Genomic DNA, 20,533 nt, shown 5'->3' with positions numbered 1-20,533 from the left:
CGGTCTAGGGATTTGGACGGAGTCAGTGAGGATGAGATTTGCGAAAATCTCTCCTCACAAGGTGTCACATCAGTCAAGCGGATTAAAGTCCGTCGGAACAATGAACTGGTTTCGACGAACACCTTAATCCTCACATTTAATTTGCCGACGCTTCCAAATTCTGTCAAAGCAGGTTATTTAAATATACCTGCTGTGCCGTATATTCCCAACCCTTTACGATGTTTCAAATGCCAAAGATTTGGACATGGACAAAATACATGCCGTAACAGATTGACATGTGCTCGTTGTGGCCAATTTGACCATGACAGCAAGGCATGTCAAAATGATATGGCATGTACCAACTGTAAAGGGAAACACTTTGCGTACTCGCGAGAGTGCCCAAGGTGGAAAGTGGAAAAAGAGGTACAACATGTGAAAGTGGAAAAACACCTCTCTTTCACAGAGGCTAGAAAGGTTGTGGAAGCATCGACACCCCCAGCAGCTGGTAAATCGTATGCCGCTGCTGTGAAGGTATCTACAACCAGTGTAGCCGTTCAGACTGACCTTACATGGCCTAATGGTGAGGATAAATTTAAGAAGATTTCTGTTATTGAAAAAGTTACTAAACAAAATACAAAAGCTGCTATTAAACAAGTTTCAACATCTTCTCAAGTGTCTTTGGATTCTAGGAATCCACCAAGAGGCTCATCGTCTGGGGAGCCAGGTCCCAGTAAGCCTCCGTCAAGAAAAGACACTAAAAAGCAGATTAAGGATTCTTCTTCAGGACGACTAAAGAAAGCGGAAAAAAAAGTTGGTTTCGACCAACAATCCATTTGAAGCTTTGGCTGATGTGGATGATCAGATGGATATAGTGAGAGATGACCGTCCACACCCACAGAGATCTCATAAGCCAAAGATAACTCCTGTACTTCCCCTAAATGACTAATTCAGTCATTCAGTGGAACTGCCGTGGGTTTAGGCCCAGTTTTGATGAATTAAGTTTTTTAATTCAAAAACATAATCCTCTTGCAGTGTGTCTTCAAGAAACTTTCTTGAAGGACACTGATCATATTACCATGAGAGGATTTAACCTCTATCATAAGTTTCAAGAAACTGAAAATAGAGCATCTGGGGGTGTTTCCATTATTGTTAATGAAAACATTCCTCAGAGTTCAGTAACATTAAATACCAATTTACAAGCTGTGGCTGTCAAAGTCACGGCTCATAAAACTGTTACTCTGTGCTCAGTTTACTTGCCACCTCGTAATCATTTTAATTTTAATCCTAGGGATCTTCAAGGTCTTCTTGATCAGCTCCCTACTCCCTTTATTATTATGGGAGATTTTAATGGTCACCACACTTTGTGGGGATGCGAGGATGTTAATATTAGAGGAAAACACTTTGAAGACTTAATTCTCAAAAACGACTTACTTTTATTCAATGATAAAAGTCGTACATATTTTCATTCTGCAAGTGGATCTTTCACTTCCATAGATTTAACTCTTTGTAGTCCATCACTTTTTCTTCATTTTTCCTGGAAAGTTGGTTCAGACCTTTGTGGTAGTGACCACTTTCCCATTATTTTGGAGAATGATGGACCACCATCACTTGAAAGGGTTCAAAGATGGAAGTTGGCGAAGGCAAATTGGGGTCAGTTTCAGCATCTGTGCAGCACTCATCTGCAACAATTTGCCATTACTGATGCTGATGATCCCATGTATTTGTTCACTTCCATCTTGAAGGACATTGCAGATGAAACTATTCCTAAGACTTCGGCAGTGCCAAAGCGTTTCAATAAACCCATCGTTTAATGATACGTGCAAAGATGCATTCAAAGAGCGAAACAGGTTGCTTGGGCGGTTCAAACGTGAACCTACAGCAGACAACCTGGATGCATTTCGTATTGCTAGGGCTAAGGCTCGCAGAGAGATTAGACAGAGTAAGAAAGTTGAATTCACAAACATCAGTAAAATCTGTCTGGAATAGGATCCGTAAAATCAAAGGTAAAGAATCCAGTAATACAGTTCATCATTTGTCTGTCAATGACACGGATGTCACGTCTCATCGTGACATTGCCAATGCATTGGCAGATAACGTTTCTCATAATTCATCTTCTGCTTTCAGTACAGATGCTTTTACATCTGTCCGAACTAAAGCTGAAAAGCAGTCCATTAATTTTTCATCCGAAAATGCTGAAGTATACAATAGGCATTTCTCTATGGAGGAATTGCAGGATGCTCTTCGTCGAGCCCATGATACTTCAGTAGGACCGGATGAAATTCATTATCAGTTATTGAAACATTTACCTGAATCATCTTTGATGGTTCTGTTGAATACTTTTAATAACATCTGGATTTCTGGAGACTTTCTTTCTGATTGGAGGAAAGCTATTATTATTCCTATTCCCAAGCCTGGTAAGGATCCAACCAATCCTACTAGTTATCGCCCTATCGCTTTGACAAGTTGCATTTTTAAATCCATGGAACGACTGATCAATCGTAGACTTGTCTGGTATCTTGAATCCCACAAATTGCTTACTAACATGCAATGTGGCTTCAGATCTAGACGTAGCACGCTTGATCATCTTGTTAGATTTGAAACGTTTTGTAGGGAAGCTTTCATCCATAATCAGCACTTGGTTTCAGTGTTTTTTGATTTGGAGAAAGTTTATGATACCACGTGGAAGTATGGGATTTTAAACGACCTCCATGGCATGGGCCTGAGAGGTCGACTTCCAGTTTTTATTTCACAATTTGTAAAAGATAGATCTTTTAAAGTTCGGGTGGAGTCGACATTGTCCGACATTCACCCACAGGAGATGGGTGTGCCTCAAGGTAGTATCCTGTCTGTAACTTTATTTTCTGTGAAAATTAACAGCATCTCCCAGTGTTTAACACCTGGTGTGGATTGCTCGTTATATGTCGATGATTTTCAGATTTGTTACAGATCGTCCAATATGAGTATCATTGAACGTAAGTTGCAGCTTTGTTTGAATAAACTTCATCAATGGGTAACTGACAATGGCTTTAGATTCTCAAAGGCAAAAACGGTTTGTATGCATATCTGCCAGAAAAGAGGTCTCCACTTAGATCCACAGTTGTTTTTGGACAAAAACCCAATTCCAGTTATTGAGGAGACTAAATTTCTGGGGGTGATATTTGACAGGAAACTATCTTTTGTGCCCCATCTTAAATATGTAAAAAAAGAAGGGCTTAAAAGCTCTTAATATTTTAAAAGTTATTGGTAATACAGAATGGGGAGCAGACCGAAAGGTTATGCTCCGTCTGTATAGATCTTTAGTCAGATCAAAACTAGATTATGGATGCATTGTGTATGGGTCGGCACGCAAGTCTTACTTGCAGATGCTAGATCCTATACACAATCAGGGACTTAGGCGTTGTCTTGGTGCATTTAGAACATCTCCTGTAGAGAGCCTGTACGTTGATGCACACGAACCTTGTTTGGGTGCTAGACGTGCCAAGCTTTCTCTGCAGTATGCTGCCAAGATTAAATCGTTACCAACACATCCAACACATGATGCGGCGTTTGACAACAAATATATGAAGTTGTTTGATGCAAGGCTAAATGCTATTCGTACATTTGGTCTTCGCATTAAGCGTTTTTTGTTGCTTTCCAACATTGATTTAACTGACACTTTGGAAACTCCTTCATATTTTGTTTTACCACCTTGGTGTATTACTCCACCTGAAATTGTGTTTTATCTTTCGCATCTAAAGAAAGATCGTACAGATGCTGTTGTGTACAAACAGTTTTTCATGGAAATTCAGGACAAGTACCGTGATTACATTCCTGTGTATACAGATGGATCACGGGATGGGAATTCTGTGGCTTGTGCTACAGTTTTTCCATCAGACACAATACTTTCCATGCGACTGCCTGATTCAGCATCGATCTTTAGTGCTGAAGTTTGGGCAGTCATTAAAGCCTTAGAAGAAATAAAAGATTCTAGTGCATCCAAATTTATTATTTTTACTGACTCACTTTCGTGTCTCCAAGCTTTACGTAATATGAAGCTGGACCATCCCTTAATTGGGATGGTGATACGAAAGTGTGTCTTTTTATCTATTGCTAATAAAGACATTGCATTTTGTTGGGTACCCAGCCATGTTGGCATCAGGGGTAATGAAAAGGCAGATTTAGCTGCCAAGTCTGCTTTGGATTTGCCTCATGCCAGGGTTGGTGTACCGTATACTGATTTTAAATATGGTATTAACAAATTTATCTTTTCGATTTGGCAACGTGATTGGGACGGTGAGGTTGCGAACAAGCTTCATTCTATCAAGCCAGTCTTGGGAGAGTGGCAGTCCTCCTATAGATAGTGCAGGAAGGATGAAATAGTCTTGTGTCGTTCCCGCATCGGGCATACATATTTAACCCATTCATTTATCTTAAAGAAAGATCCTCCACTTCAGTGTGAGCACTGTCAGTGTCTTTTGACTGTGGGACACATTTTGGTGGAGTGTACCCATCTGAAAGCAATTCGAAAAGATATATTTGGACTAGGAACTGTGATGGAATCCTTTCGATTCCATCCAGAACTTATTTTACAATTTTTACGTGATACTGAATTTTATTCAAAATTTTAATTATATATATATATCTGTGATATTTGCATTTTTACACGGTCCTTTACACTGTGTTTTTATTCAACTGTTGAATTTTTATATTGATGATGCTCATCACACTGTTGTTTCATTTTACCATAGTTTGACACCCAATAGCCGATGTATTTTTCGTGCTGGGGTGTCGTTAAACATTCATTCATTCATTCATTCCACTAACGCGATTCCGCGTGCGATTTGTGTGCTTTTTTCATATCTGTGTTTTCACAAGGGAATTATTATGACGTTGTGCACGGTATTGCATCAATGTTTAACATGTTGTTCGAATACGGTGTTTTGCATTTTTTTAAATATATATATATATATATATATATATATATATATATATATATATATATATATATATATATTTACATAAATATTACTTAAATTTTAATTTTCTAGAAGAATATATATTTGCTCCAAATTGTTTTTATCCTTATTGGCTATTTTACGTTAAAAACAAAAATGTGTGCATTGTACGACTGACAAATGTATTTTGACGTGTACATTGTAACATACGCAGGGGGTTCTCATTTGCTTCAAGCACCAGATTAAAAATGCGAGAATCTGAGTAAGATATTAATGTCAGAAGCCTCTACTGGCAAGTTAAAAAACAACTGACGTATGAACAAAATATGCAGACAAGGATATTCAACTAAACGTGTAAATCTGAAGAAATATAACATACAAAGGTTAGCTTGATTTTAGTAATTATAATCGTGTCTACAATTATTATTTTTTATATATTATTTTATAGTTTTTTCATTTATTATTAAATTGTGTTTCCAAGATGTCAGAACACCAAAAAAAAAAAAAAAAAAATGCATACTTAAAAGTATAATAAAAGTTGGAGTTGTAAGTGTACTGGTGTAAATAGTTTCACCCATTACAATAGTTTGACACCCAATAGCCGATATATTGTTTGTGCTGGGGTGTCGTTAAACATTCATTCATTCATTCATTTTGGTGTAAATAGTCACTAAAATATATAGCTTTAGACCCGATATATGAACTAGTTATACATAGTGAGTGTTCAAACAAACTATTGTTTTCCAGAGATCAGGGGCCCATTTAAACAACAAAACAAAAACGTCTTAAATTTACATCTGCGGCTACATATAATGCTACCTATATATACTATGTAAACTTTTTAAAAGTTATTTTAAACTCTGGCATCTTTCCAGAAAATTGGTGCAATGATACAATTATTCCTGTGTTTAAAATGGGTGATACAAACGGTGTAAATAATTATAGAGGTATCACTCTCATGAGTCACAACAATTTTAAACAATAGATCACTGAATGTGAGTTCAACCTACAATATTATATCTGATGCACAGTTTGGGTTTAAGCCCGGTTTTAGCACAGTTGACGCTATTTTTGCTCTGCTTGGCAGTAAGAAAAGACTATTGTGCTTTCGTTGACTTTAGTAAAGCATTTGATACAGGCATTGGCATAGCATAAGGCATTGTGGCTAAAAAATTATAAATTAGGATTAAATAGCAAGCTTGTAAATGTTGTAAAATCAATGTATGGTCAGATAAAATCATGTGTGAAATATCAGGGAAACATATCTGAATCCTTCTGGTACAAATCCGGTCTAATTCAGGGAGAAGCTCTTTCGCCATTCTTGTTTTCTTTATTTGTTAACGATCTAGAAACGGAACTGTTAAATTCCACCGACTGACTATACCAGTTCAATATGCTTCATCTCTGTCTACTGATGTATGCCGATAATACAGTATTGTTCTCCGAAAGTGCGTCTGAATTGCAGAATATGTTAGACACATTGTATATATATTCAAATACCAATTTAAAAGTAAATATTAATAAATGTATAATTGTAGTATTCAGAAAAGGTGGAAATGTGAAACCTGAAGAAAGGTGGACATATCACGAAACCGATTTGGAAATTGTTGACAGTTTGAACTATCTTGGGGTCTGTCTTCATTATAATGGAAAATTTAATACCGCTCAGAAGGTAATATGCAACCAAGGTAAAAAAAAACTATGGCTGCTCTATTTGGTAAAACTAGTAACTATTTCTTAAATGCAGAAACATTACCATCACGGTTTGATACATATGTTAGCAGTATTTTAAATTATGGCTGTGAAGTTTGGGGTTTTAACAAAGCAAATAGTCACGAGATCCTACATTTACAATTCTGTAAACGTATTTTAGGCGTGAAAAGGAGCACTACTAACATGATGATCTATTTTGAATTAGGTAGATCACCTTTGTACATAAGTAGGAACATCCGTATGGTTAAATATTGGATAAATTTGTTGAATACAGATAACTGTATTTTGAAAGAGTGTTATAACACCCTATATGACGAGTGCATAAGAAAACCACGTTCTGTTAACTGGGTTAGTCAAATAAGAGACCTGCTTCTCACTAATGGTTTTGGTCTTATATGGTATAATCAAAATGTAGAAAATCGCAATACATTTATATCACTATTCAAACAGAGAATGACCGATCAATTTATACAATCTATGTATGCTGTATTCAACAATTCAACAAAATGTCTGTTATACAAATTCTTTGTTAATAATTATTGCTTACAACCTTATCTTCAGAAACCTATTGCCTTGAAATACAAACATATTTTGAGTAAATATAGATTAAATCTGCCCATAATCTCTTTATAGAAACGGACAGATACCACAATATTGACAGGAATAATATAATTTTTCGTCTGTGCAATATGAATGTAGTAGAAGACGAATATCACTTTGTTCTAGTGTGTCCTTTCTTCAGTAACATAAGAGATAAATATGTTAAACCTTTTTATTACAATAAACCATCAACATTTAAATTAACGCAAATACTGTCCAGCGACAATTCAAAACAGCTAATTAAATTGTGTAAGTAATTGAACACTGCTACCACGCATAGAACAGACAACATTGACACATGACATATCTTATTATACTGTATATTATTGCTATGCATGCAATACCCATTTACTATAGAATTTTATTGATTGTAACCCGATGTTACATACCATTCCCCGCAGTGTGCACATTATATTATTTTATATATAAATATGTATGTATGCTTACAAAATGTATATTTTTTGGCAAAAATAAAATGTGTGTTTAGTTAGCAATTATACCTATCGTTGCTTTACATATGTTTGACATCTATTTCATGAGTTCTTTACACTGTTTTAATTTAACTGTTGAATTTTTATATTGATGTTGATCATCACATTGTTATTGCATTTTACCATAGTTTGACACCCAATAGCTGATGCATTTTTCGTGCTGGGGTGTCGTTAAACATTCATTCATTCTATTTCATGAAGAAAATTTCATCATTATGGAAGATGATAAATTTAAGGACAAAACAAGAATGAAATATGTGTACATCAAACTATATTAGTTGCACTGTAAGTAGTAATAACAATTGTTGTTTAGTCATAGATTTAGGCCCAGAACAAAATGTTTCACGTTAGAATTTTGACACGCCTCCGTGTGAGCGTTAAATGTGTAATGACACAGAATTTGTTTTCAAAGAACAAAGATACACCAATTGTTTTCAAATATATTAATAAAAATAAGATATATGCAATACAAATACATTGTAGAAACTATATCTAATCTGATCGATGTTCAATCATTGATAACACGTCGGTAGCTATGAGCTGTCTACTGACTAACACTCGATCTAACATTGAGTTTTGTTTCTTAATAATGACTGAAATAACTACATAGTAAGAACGTTAATAAAGTATGAAGTACATGTTTATAAATACAAAATAAACGAGAAAAGCGGTTGCGTAATATGTGAAATAAATAGTTATATATTAAATGATAAATTATTCATTTCCTTTTTCATTTGACAGAAATGACAAAATCCAATAGCAACTCAGAAAAAGCAAAATATGTGCATTTAATTTTCAGGATTTAAAGGGACATTCCTGAGTTTGCTGCAATTTTTAAGATGTTATCGACTAACAGAGACATTTAACGATTGTAATTACATATCAAATATATTTTTCTGCATAAAATATTAGTGGCTGTACATTAAATGTGTTTCTGATGGTTCTAATATTTGTACTACGTTAAATTACATTTTATTTCTTGAAATATTGTTTTTGTCGTACGTACGAAATTATTTGAAGACAAAATCCAGTTTGGGCTTCTTAAAAATACCAAGACGACCAGAAACACATTGAATATACAGACACTGATATTCTAAACAAGAAAACATATTTAATATGTAAGTTTAATCGTAGGAAAGTTTTATTAATCAGAAACTCAGGAATGTCCCTTTAATAAAATTACTAAAAAAAATGGTGTTGGAAATATATATTTAATGTTACTCTACCTAATTTAGCATTTAATTGTTTTGGGCTCTCATTGATGTACTCTTGAAATTAAAAGAAATATATTAGTAAACAGGTGATTTGTGCACTTTATTGGAACAGACTAACAAATCTTGATCGACATGTGTCAAATTCACTGTTGCAATATGTGATGCGCCATCTCTAATGACGGTTTACCCATATCCCTCTTAAAAAAATATTTGTAGACATTTCTAAGTAACTTTTGAGCAAAATATCAAGAACCATTCTGAGTGTGTGATCTATTTTACCGGTATTAAAGGTGCTATCTCAAAGTTGCATAATGACCGCTATTGCAAATACAATTTTTAAAATTAAATTCTACTTTAAAATTTAAAGACTCCACCTTCAACTATATGCCCATAAATTATTATAACAAAATAATTTTATTGGAGAATCTTGATCACAGATGTTCACATGCAACTATGATATAGCACCTTTAAGACATTACTTTGTTTTGTAGCATTCGTTCTCTGTCTGCTGCATGGTGCTTCTAGCACTCATGGTTGTGGCTAACACGTCCAATGGAACGACGAATTTGGCATGGGGCAAGCCGAAGAAGTATTCACACTCTGCGTTTTCCTTTGGCAATCGCGGTGGCATTCCAAGGATCGATGGTTACAGCAGAGGAAGTAACGTTGTCTACAACAGACACGGGGTACCCAGCAATCGCAGTCCTGTAGGCTATGGCGGTAAACGAGGTGGTTACAACTATAAACGGAGTCCATATCTTAGAAGTGGTAAAAACAGTCCCTATGGTGTCAACAAGGGCTTCTCCAATCATGGTAGTAGTAGTGGTTACAACAATATTGGTGGTGGACGCAGTGTTTACCCTACGCACGGTACAGCCAATGGTTATTCTACACACATTAGAGGCAGGGGCTACCCTACACATGGTCAAAATGATGTTTATTCAAGTCAGGATGAAAATGTCGGTTATCCTAGTCATGGTGGACGCAATGTTTACTCCACTTATGGTAGAGCTAATGAGTATTCTACGCATGTTAGAGGCAGTGGTTACCCTACACGTGGTGGAAACAGTGCTACCCCAAGATATGGCGGAAACGTCGGTTACCTAAATTATGATGGAGGCAGTGGTTATGACAATTATGGTGGTGACAATGGTTACAACAAGAATGGCGGTTACTTTAAAAATGGTTATGGAAGCGGTGGTTATCGCATTTGTCCGAACCAGACATTTTATGATGACATTTACAGATGGAGCGACCTTGCAGACGGGTATCCAAGGTGAATATACGTTTACATTAAGCAGTTAGTAACAGTGGCTTTTGTCTAGTATGGTTGTTGGGTTTCTTTCTGTGTCCGCCTATTCACCTGACTGCCTTTTTAGCCGTCTGGTGGCCTGTCTTTTCTATATTTTCTTTCTTTTTGTCTGTTCTAGAACACGTCGTGTCTTTTCTTTTCCAGAGTTCAAATAAACCAAGAGATACAGGGCGGCATGTGAGTTATAATATTTTAATTAATCAGTCTATCCCATTTCATTTAATGTTCGTGCTTATATCCAACCAAGGTATAATGTGTGTGTGTGTGTGTGTGTGTGTGTGTGTTAAGGACTGAAATCACCATTAGCACTAGTAAAATCGTTGAGGTAATCTAATGCCTTGATCCTGAGCTGTGTACTGTGTAATGGATCTGGAGTAACGTAGATACCGTTATGATGATCTGTGACGTCAATGTTAATAACGAATGATATCAGATTCTGCATTTTATGTTGGGATCCGTCTATTTTTAGCAGTTGTTCAGCATTTAATATATACTCTTTAAAAAAAGTAGGGGAACCTGAAATATTAATGTTATAAGTTTTGACCACAGACATCCTAGTAAAGAACGTTCAGGTCTGTTTATCAACACACCAAAACACATTCCATAGTTTGCACATGCATCACGCAGTTGCCCCGTACACGTGCTTGGGGTGTCATTCTCGATTTTAACAATTTCCAGGAAGGCCCATTAGACACTGTGGAACATTATTTCTGTCAATCTTTTTCATTCTGTTGATCATACAGTTGTTACTGTGTTGTTTTTAGTTATTTTCATTGTTTGACCGGCGTCGTGGCAGGCCATCGGTCTACAGGCTGGTAGGTACTGGGTTCGGATCCCAGTCGAGGCATGGGATTTTTAATCCAGATACCGACTCCAAACCCTGAGTGAGTGCTCCGCAAGGCTCAATGGGTAGGTGTAAACCACTTGCACCGACCAGTGATCCATAACTGGTTCAACAAAGGCCATGGTTTGTGCTATCCTGCCTGTGGGAAGCGCAAATAAAAGATCCCTTGCTGCCTATCGGAAGAGTAGCCCATGTAGTGGCGACAGCGGGTTTCCTCTCAAAACCTGTGTGGTCCTGAACCATATGTCTGACGCCATATAACCGTAAATAAAATGTGTTGAGTGCGTCGTTAAATAAAACACTTCTTTTTCTTTTTTTTTCATTGTTTGAATTTGTGATAAAAAAAAACCCGTCAACTTTCAAATTTCACTTCTGACCCCAATCGTCCTTCAAGATCTTTGGTGTTCATAAAAGCTACTGTAATACTGAACTACCGGTTGTAAAGTTTCCCCAATTAATTCACTATTACCATATAACCATTCCCCACAGCTACTGTACCTAAATTTGGCAATTGTAAATTCTTATTAGAGTTCCCCTACTTTTTTTTAAGAGTATATTTTTAAAAAACACGATAACCCTACTCAATATGGAATTGACTAAAACGTATCAGGATTGTAATTTTAATATTTATGCCCTTTACTAGATGGATATCATATGTGCCATATTCATTGAAAATATTCAAAATTGTAAGTAATAAAATACGACGCCAAAAGGTAAATGAAATTGTATCTATATGTACGAGACACCCAATATATATTTTTCGTGCTGGGGTGTCGTTAAACATTCATTCATTCATTTTATATGTACGTTTTGTTTACTGCATGGCAGTACTGACGGATAATGAACCAAAGGACAAAATAAGAGGGAAATGGGTAGAAAACGAAAATGATTCCCTCATGTATAAACATGTTTGAGGTATAGGAGCAAGACGGTTGATATATTGTCCACATTTTTAAGTAAACAGAAGTAGATACACTTTTATTTAGATTTTCGCGTCGCATTTTGTTTACTTACAGTTTTGAGTCTGTTGCTATTTTAACAATATTTGAGCTATATAGAGAGACAGGGAATAATAAACGAGTTACCAGTTATTATCACATTTATGTCCTGAGTGACATAATTTAATTATTTCTCGAGAGACAAACGTGTTAATAACTGGTACTGAGTTTATTATATTTGTGGGTCTTTGAGAACCGTCTGTTTTCATTATGACTACATTTATATAAAAAAGATGTGAACAACTTTACACACTCTTCTGGATATCACCCAGGGGGGCAAAATGGAAAAACGGACCTGGCGTGCTGTAAAAGGTTTGCCACCTAAAATCATATCTACATATACCTAGGATCACAACCTAGGTAATTACTTAAAACGCCAAAATTGTACTGGGGTATCTCTGGATACAGATAAAACCACGACTGGTACATCAAATGTGGTGGTATGTGCAAGCCTGTCTGTGGGGTGGAGCATTTAAAAGATCCCTTGCTGCTAATCGAAAAGAGTAGCCCATGAAGTGGCGACGGCGGATTAACTCCCTCAATATATGTGTGGTCTTTAACCATATGTCTGACGCCATATGACCGTAAATAAAATGTGTTGAGTGCGTCGTTAAATAAAACATTACCTTCCTTCCTGAAACAGATCTTTTCTTTTTATGTTTATTATATGCTGACGATACTGCGGTTCTCGCATCAAACGCCTCTGACTACAGCAATCCCTAAATGTCTTTTCGCAATATTGCAATAAATATAAACTCAAAGTAAATGTACATAAAACTAAAATTATAATTTTGAATAGCACCAGTAATGACTACAAGAACGTTTTGACACTTGGAAATCATGTGCTTGAAAATGTAAAAGAATGTAAATACCTAGGTCTTACTTTTAAAACTAAATAAATGTAAGCCAAAAAAAAGAGAAGCTAATTCAAAGCCAACAAAAGCAATGTACTTTGGTCTATCTAAATCTAAAGAAAAAAACTTTCCAGTAGAATGCAAATTAAACCTAGTTGACTCGATTGAACTCTTATACGGATAAGAAATATGGGTTACGAAAACATCGATATCATTGGAACTATTCATATAAAATTCTTAAGACACTTTCTACCAGTTACAAAAGGCATCCCACTATTCAAGTTATATGCAGAACTAGGAAGAAGACCTCTTAAACTAATTATTCAATATACAATTATACGTTTTTGGGCCCGTATCGTATCTGGTAAACAAACAAAATCATCGTTTTTACTGCATGAATTAATGTTATACGACTCTTCTCTTAATTAATATAGTTATAAATTGATAAAAATGGTCGAAGATACATTTAGCCAGCTAGCTATGACAAATGTTTGGATGCCATTGAACTATTCATCCATAAAAATACTTCTTAATCAAGGAAAATTAAGACAAAACGACCAGTATTTACAACAATGGAATAGTAAGATAGCTTTACCATCAATAATGTAATAAGGTTCTGCTCTGGTGGACAACCTCGCGAAATGTGTACGTCGCTGTTAAATATGATGGCCCTCTGCGAAATTCGCCCAGTGTTTTTCATTTGCTCAGTAGTCGGTCTCGGATTTGTCATCTTTTTGGAAAATGTTCACTTTATCTTTGAAATTCATTCCAAATTGACTTTTTCCAAGAAATCCGATGGTGCTCACCTATTTGAGAAAAAAAATGTTTCCAATATGACCACTCGGAACCCCCTCCGCACACACACACACACACACACACACACGCACAGCAAATGTTTGCTGGGGGCTCAACACCAAAAGTTATATATATAAATGTTGGTCGATTCGGTGACTTTTTGTATCAAAGTATATCAACTCAAGGATGGCCAATTCAATCAAATAATGTTTAAAATCCAAGATGGCCGCCATACTGCTCAAAATTCAAAATGGCCTCGAAAATAGAGTAATTTTCTAATGGTTTCACCAAATCCATTTTAAATCTCGTTAATATCATTTTTTATATTTATTGTCACAGTATTGTATCAGTTAACTGAAAATACACAACGAAGCTTAAAAAAATTACTAAACATGGATAATACAAAAATAAAATGATCACCTATAGTCCTTCCCGGCCTCCATGAACATTGTTTTTTCAATAGTATTAGTTTGATTTGACGTAACAAGAAAAGTAAAAGTGTTTTGGAAATTCCCTCCCCCCCCCCCCGCAATCGACCCAGAAGTAAATAAATTGTAGTAAATACCATAGCACGAAAATGGTGTTCCCTGTGGCAAGGACTATAGACTAACAGTATATATATATGCAAAGAAAGAAAGAAATGTTTTAACGACGCACTCAACACATTTTATTTACGGTTATATGGCGTCAGACACATGGTTAAGGACCACACAGATTTTGTGAGGAAACCCGCTGTCGCCACTACATGGGCTACTCTTTCCGATTAGCAGCAAGGGATCTTTTATTTGCGCTTCCCACAGGCAGGATAGCACAAACCATGGCCTTTGTTGAACCAGTTATGGATCACTGGTTGGTGCAAGTGGTTTACACCTACCCATTGAGCCTTGCGGAGCACTCACTCAGGGTTTGAAGTCGGTATTTGGATTAAAAATCCCATGCCTCGACTGGGATCCGAACCCAGTACCTACCAGCCTGTAAACCGATGGCCTAACTACGACGCCACCGAGGGGTGTGTGACAAGATGCATGCGCAGAATTGTATATATCAGTAAATGTTTGTCTGGAGTCAAGTGTTTCATAAGTGTGAATTGCATCTTTCTCCCTTTGTAAGGAAATAGCATGATGTACCGACTTTGCCCATGTGTTTCTTTTTTTTTTCCTTTTGGGTCAGTTGTATACCATATCACCGTATCCGCATGTATACATTGACCCCAACTAGTCAGTAAGAATGTTCGGTCATGACTTTTCTGCATCATGAAAATCCCTAATAATAGGTGGGTATAGTCTCCACTAGTTGCCACATGGAAACCTGGTAGGCATTAATAAGGTGTACCGTCAATGCCTAGACATTGTGGTATATTATCCCTCTTTTCAATGTTGATAGTCCCTGCAGTTGACAGCAATAACAAGTATAAGTACCAGTATGTACACATCAATATAATCAACTGTGAGACATGTGCCTGCATGACTCGACGAAACTTAGATAATAAGCAGTGCAAACCTTGGATCAGCTTATTTGTGGAATTAACGAAGGTCAGAGACGTATGTATCTGGACTGCATGTATTTGAAAACAAATATCTATACTGGGCATCTGTTGTGATATAGATGTACTGTCGATATGTAAAAGACCAGACAACAAGTAATCAAGAAAGAGTCTTGTTTTGGGTTGTTTGTTAGTATCATTTGTGAAAACGAAAGTGATCCCATTCCCCCAGTTTTAGTAAGATTTGACTGAGATCAAATATTCCGACTATCAATTTGCTACAAAGCTGTGGCAATATATATACAAGATAAAAACATTAAAGGAATTCCAAATATATTTGGTGAACATTTCACTAATTTGGCATCCATTTTGAATATTGATCATAATGGCGGCCATTTTGGATTTTAAAAGTTATTTTATTGTATTGGCCATCCTTGAATTGATATAAATCGATGCAAGACATATCCAAAATCAACAACCTTTACATATATAAGGGGTAAGTTTTTATGTTGACCTCCAGCAAAGCAAAACATTGAGGGGTCCAAGGTATTATGTTGGACACACCTTATCAAAAATCCGTCAGCACCATTGGGTTCTTTAGAAAAAAATCAATAAAAAAAATCAGAGACTGACTATAGGCAAGTAGAAAACGCTACGTAAATTTCACACATGGGCATCATATTTAACGGATGTAGGACAAAATGTCAACGGTCAAAATGTCATTGGAAAAAAATGTCAAATATCAAAATGGTACCCAGGTCAAAATGTCAACTTTCAGATTATACATAATTTGTGAAAAAAACAACCCCAGAAACTTAGTATTATATAGCCTTTCATTTGATCAATCAAAACACTTTGCATACATTTGACAGCACTAAATGTGTATATGATTTTCTCAACAACAGAATATGGGTGATGATATTTTGTTTTTAAATACCAGTAACTCGATTATTTTATCAAAATGGCTAATCAGCCATACAACCAACTGAAACATTCTATATTTATTCCAAATTTAGTAATGAGCAAGGAACTCGATTTTCGCAACCCTAATACATACATAAACACACTCACTCACTCACTCACTCACACTCTCTCTCTCTCTCTCTCTCTGTCTCTCTCTCTGTCTCTCTCTCTCTGTCTGTCTGTCTGTCTGTCTGTCTCTCTCTCTCTCTCTCTCTCTCTCTCTCTCTCTCTCTCTCTCTCTCTCTCTCTCTCTCTCTCTCTCTCTCTCTCTCTCTCTCTCTCTCTCTCTCTCTCTCTCTCACTCTCACTCTCACACACACACTCCGTTGACCTTCTGTCTGCACACCCTATCTAACAGGGTCCTTCACGTTTCCAGTAGCTTGTTGACAAGGTTATCCACTTAGAATGTGATCCTAGATATATGTAGATATGATTTTAGGTTGACAAACCTTTTACAGAACGCCGGGTCCATCCTGGGTAATTCTAATAAAACTAAAGAGAAACGTTGTTGCAGTCTGTCGTGTCTTCTTTACCTAATATTTTGTTTTACCACTTTGGTTTATTACACTACCTAAAATTGTGTTTGATATTGCGCATCTGAAGAAAGATCACCGGCCTCGGTGGCGTCGTGGTTAGGCCATCGGTCTACAGGCTGGTAGGTACTGGGTTCGGATCCCAGTCGAGGCATGGGATTTTTAATCCAGATACCGACTCCAAACACTGAGTGAGTGCTCCGCAAGGTTCAGTGGGTAGGTGTAAACCACTTGCACCGACCAGTGATCCATAACTGGTTCAACAAAGGCCATGGTTTGTGCTATCCTGCCTGTAGGAAGCGCAAATAAAAGATCCCTTGCTTCTAATCGGAAAGAGTAGCCCATGTAGTGGCGACAGCGGGTTTCCTCTCAAAATCTATGTGGTCCTTAACCATATGTCTCACGCCATATAACCGTAAATAAAATGTGTTGAGTGCGTCGTTAAATAAAACATTTTTTTTCTTTCTTTCTGAAGAAAGATCGTACAGATGCTGTTGTATATAAGTAATTTTTCATAGAAATTAAAGACAAGTACCGTGATTACATTCCTGTTTATACAGATGGATCACGAGGTGGGAATTCTGTAGCTTGGGCTGCAGTTATTCCATCAGACGCAATCCTTTCCTGACTCGGCATCGATCTTTAGTGCTGAAGTTTGGGCAGTCATTAAAGCCTTAGAAGAAATCAAGGATTCGATCAATCTAATTAAAATTAGCTCCACTATTACATGTGGATCTAACAGCAGCCCGTTGCAGCTCATGTCCAGTTGATCTTTCATTCGACCAATCAAAGCCTTACTTGCAAAATCATGCCAGTGATTTGAAAAGAATGTGAAAACATTCGGGATTATGCCGAGTGAATACGAAATGATTCGGGTGAATTACGAAGTATACTGGAAACTAACTGCAATATAAAATTTGATATAAAATTAGTTTCAAGACGAAAAAGAACAAAACCGTGATGGTATAGCCATAAAATCTTTTTATACTAGTATACAATCCAGAGTTTATTACTGCACTTTTCCCCCTGTGTTGAAATAGATCAACAAGTTCGCCTATTGTATAAATAGTCTCCCCCGATATTTTTAGAATTTGTATGCTCTCGAGTAACGCTATAAAAGGCGAAGTGTAATTGGTCGATATTTAATTTGTTATTTATAGATGAAATGTCAACTGGACATGGGAGTCCACGCAATGCTGTTAGATCTACTGGTAGACCCAATAGAGCTAATTTTAATCAGATTGGGATTCAATTGCATCCAAATTTATTATTTTTGCCGACTCACATTCGTGTCTCCAAGCTTTACGCAATATGAAGCTGGATCATCCCTTAATTGGGATGGTGATACGAAAGTGTCTTTTTATCCATTGCCAATAGAGTTATTGTATTTTGTTGGGTGCCCAGCCATGTTGGCATCAGTGGTAATGAAAATGCAGATTCAGCTGCCACGCCTACTTTGGATTTGCCTCATGCCAGGGTTGGTGTGCCGTATACTGATTTTAAACATAATATCAACGAATTTATCTTTTGCGACTTGGTAACATGACTGGGACGGTGCGATTGCGAACAAGCTTCATTCTATCAAGCCAGTCTTGGGAGAGTGGCAGTCCTCCTATACAGTGCAGGAAGGATACAATAGTCTTGTGTCGTGCTCGCATCGGTCATACATACTTGACCCATTCATTTATCTTGAAGACTGATCCTCCACCTCAGTGTGAGTACTGTCAGTGTCTTCTGACGGTGCGCCACATTTTGGTGGAGTGTAAGCATTTTAAAGAAACTCGGAAAGATATATTTAGTCAGAGAAATGTGATGGAATCATTCCCCTGCGCGTGCTGTAACCTCACTGTGGTGCAGGGGTGTAACATTCTCTTTGAGAATGGCCAATACAGCACAAATCCCCTTGTTGTCTTCGAGATGCAATTGAAAGTTTGAGTAAACGTCAGTATCTATCTGTGATATTTGTATTTTTGCAGTTCTTTACACTGTTTTTATTTAAATCTTGAATTCTTGTATTGATGTTGATCATCCCTTTATTTGTTTGCATTACCATAGTTTGACACCCAACAGCCGATGTATTTTTCGTGCTGGGGTGTCGTTAAACATTCATTCATTCATTTCGATTCCATCCAGAATTTGTTTTACAATTTTTACATGATACTGACTTTTATTCTAAATTTTAATTGTATCTGTCTGTGATATTTGTATTTTGTGCACAGTTCTTTACATTGTGTTTTAATTTAACTGTTGAATGTTTATATTGATGTTGATCATCATTTAATGTTTTTGCATTTACCATAGTCTGACACCCAATAGCTGATGTATTTTTCGTGCTGGGGTGTCATTAAACATTCATTCATTCATTCATTCTTGTCTCTTGTGCCGGCCTCCACCTGTGTCTGACTTTTAGATATCCGTTGGATATGGTGGCGCTATTCTTTTTATTATTTTGTATTTTGTTTTTGCCAGCGCTTCAGCAAATCCATGTGCAAATATCTTTAACTTGGCAAACTGCTTGAGTCGTATGCGACCGGACCCCACCGCTCCGACAGTGCCAACAGTCGATCCCATGTGAGTTACTATAAGTGAATTCACATTCAGGTTTGGGTGGTGGGAGTGCTAATTTATTTATTTATTATGTATATATTCTTTTTTGTTCAATTATTTCCAGTTACGGTCCATGCATATTGTCATGGGTAAGGTAGCCATCTTCGTGTTAAGTTAGGTAGTATGTATGCATATCTGCCAGAAAAGAGGTCACAATTCAACGATATCATTATGTAGTCTTTGTATTCATTAATATACAATACATTCGGTATGTAGAAACGGGCGGGGGGGGGGGGGGGGGTCTAGAGACTTGTTATTCCTCCCTCACTTCTCACTTGAGGTCGAAATAGTATGTTGTAACTTTTCCCTACTCTATATGAAAAAGATGAAAATCTAGCTTGTATCCCTCACTAAAGACTGTACCCCGCCCCAACACACACACACACACACACACACACACACACACACACCAAATATCGTTCCTATAGGTCTGTACAAATGTCAATAATATGTAGAGGCTGAGGCTAGGAGCCAGATCCTTTTATCGATGGAACTGTGTAATCATGATTTCGAACCAACTGTTTCAGGTAGTTTGCACCACATATCCACTTAAAACACATTTGTTATTATATATTAGTGGGGAACAAAAATAATTACAATATATGCAGTGTTATTTGTATTTAATCATTCATGGAGGAAGAGGGAAGTCCTGGTCAAAAAAATATTACAGGTAAAACAAAATAATATATGATGCTTATTCCCAGTGGTAACTATTTTAATTTTTACTTTAAAATTTCTGGTGCAAAAAGTGATTAATTTTATGGAGAAAATTAGGTGACTAATTGTTTCAACCCCTGCCAAAGGTAGCAGGTTTTCTGCCAGGAAATAATTTGAGTGTACGTAATAAAAACTGAATAATTATATTAAAAGGTGCCCATATTGGTTATGGATTTGAAATGGATTTTGTTATTGGATATCGCATTTTATGTCATTTTACAAATTTTAGACAGCAATTCTCTTAATATAATCTATCTAAAAATTAAAACAAAATGTATGCATTAATTTGTAAGATTTTCGGGTACATACATGTAATTTTACCTTCCGTACCCTCTGGCAGAAACCCACGGTAGGTAAACAACTATTTTATGTAGAGTATTTTAATATGCAGAAAGCATTGAAAGAGCTGTTTTTATTATTGTTTAATAGCGGACATTAGCTTTAAAACTAATTAACCATCATTAATACTGGCCACAGTACATATGTTGTTCCTGCC

The 20,533-nt window shown here is 36.5% G+C and overlaps 1 protein-coding gene across 1 annotated transcript; it reads left to right on the top strand.

Annotated features, from left to right (window-relative positions):
* Window positions 1-327: 327 nt before the first annotated feature.
* LOC121374613 lies at window positions 328-19,288 on the top strand. The gene is made up of 4 exons (XM_041501719.1): window positions 328-789; window positions 9,423-10,207; window positions 10,388-10,420; window positions 19,183-19,288. The coding sequence occupies exons 1-4, from the start codon at window positions 328-330 to the stop codon at window positions 19,286-19,288; spliced, it is 1,386 nt and encodes a 461-aa protein (XP_041357653.1).
* The last annotated feature ends 1,245 nt before the right edge of the window (window positions 19,289-20,533 follow it).

The sequence above is a fragment of the Gigantopelta aegis genome, chromosome 6 (assembly GCF_016097555.1).
Source record: "Gigantopelta aegis isolate Gae_Host chromosome 6, Gae_host_genome, whole genome shotgun sequence".
In the NCBI taxonomy this organism is placed as follows: Eukaryota; Metazoa; Mollusca; class Gastropoda; order Neomphalida; family Peltospiridae; genus Gigantopelta; species Gigantopelta aegis.
The sequence above is the reverse complement of the archived record's forward strand: the minus strand, read 5'-3'. Positions and strand labels throughout refer to the sequence as shown.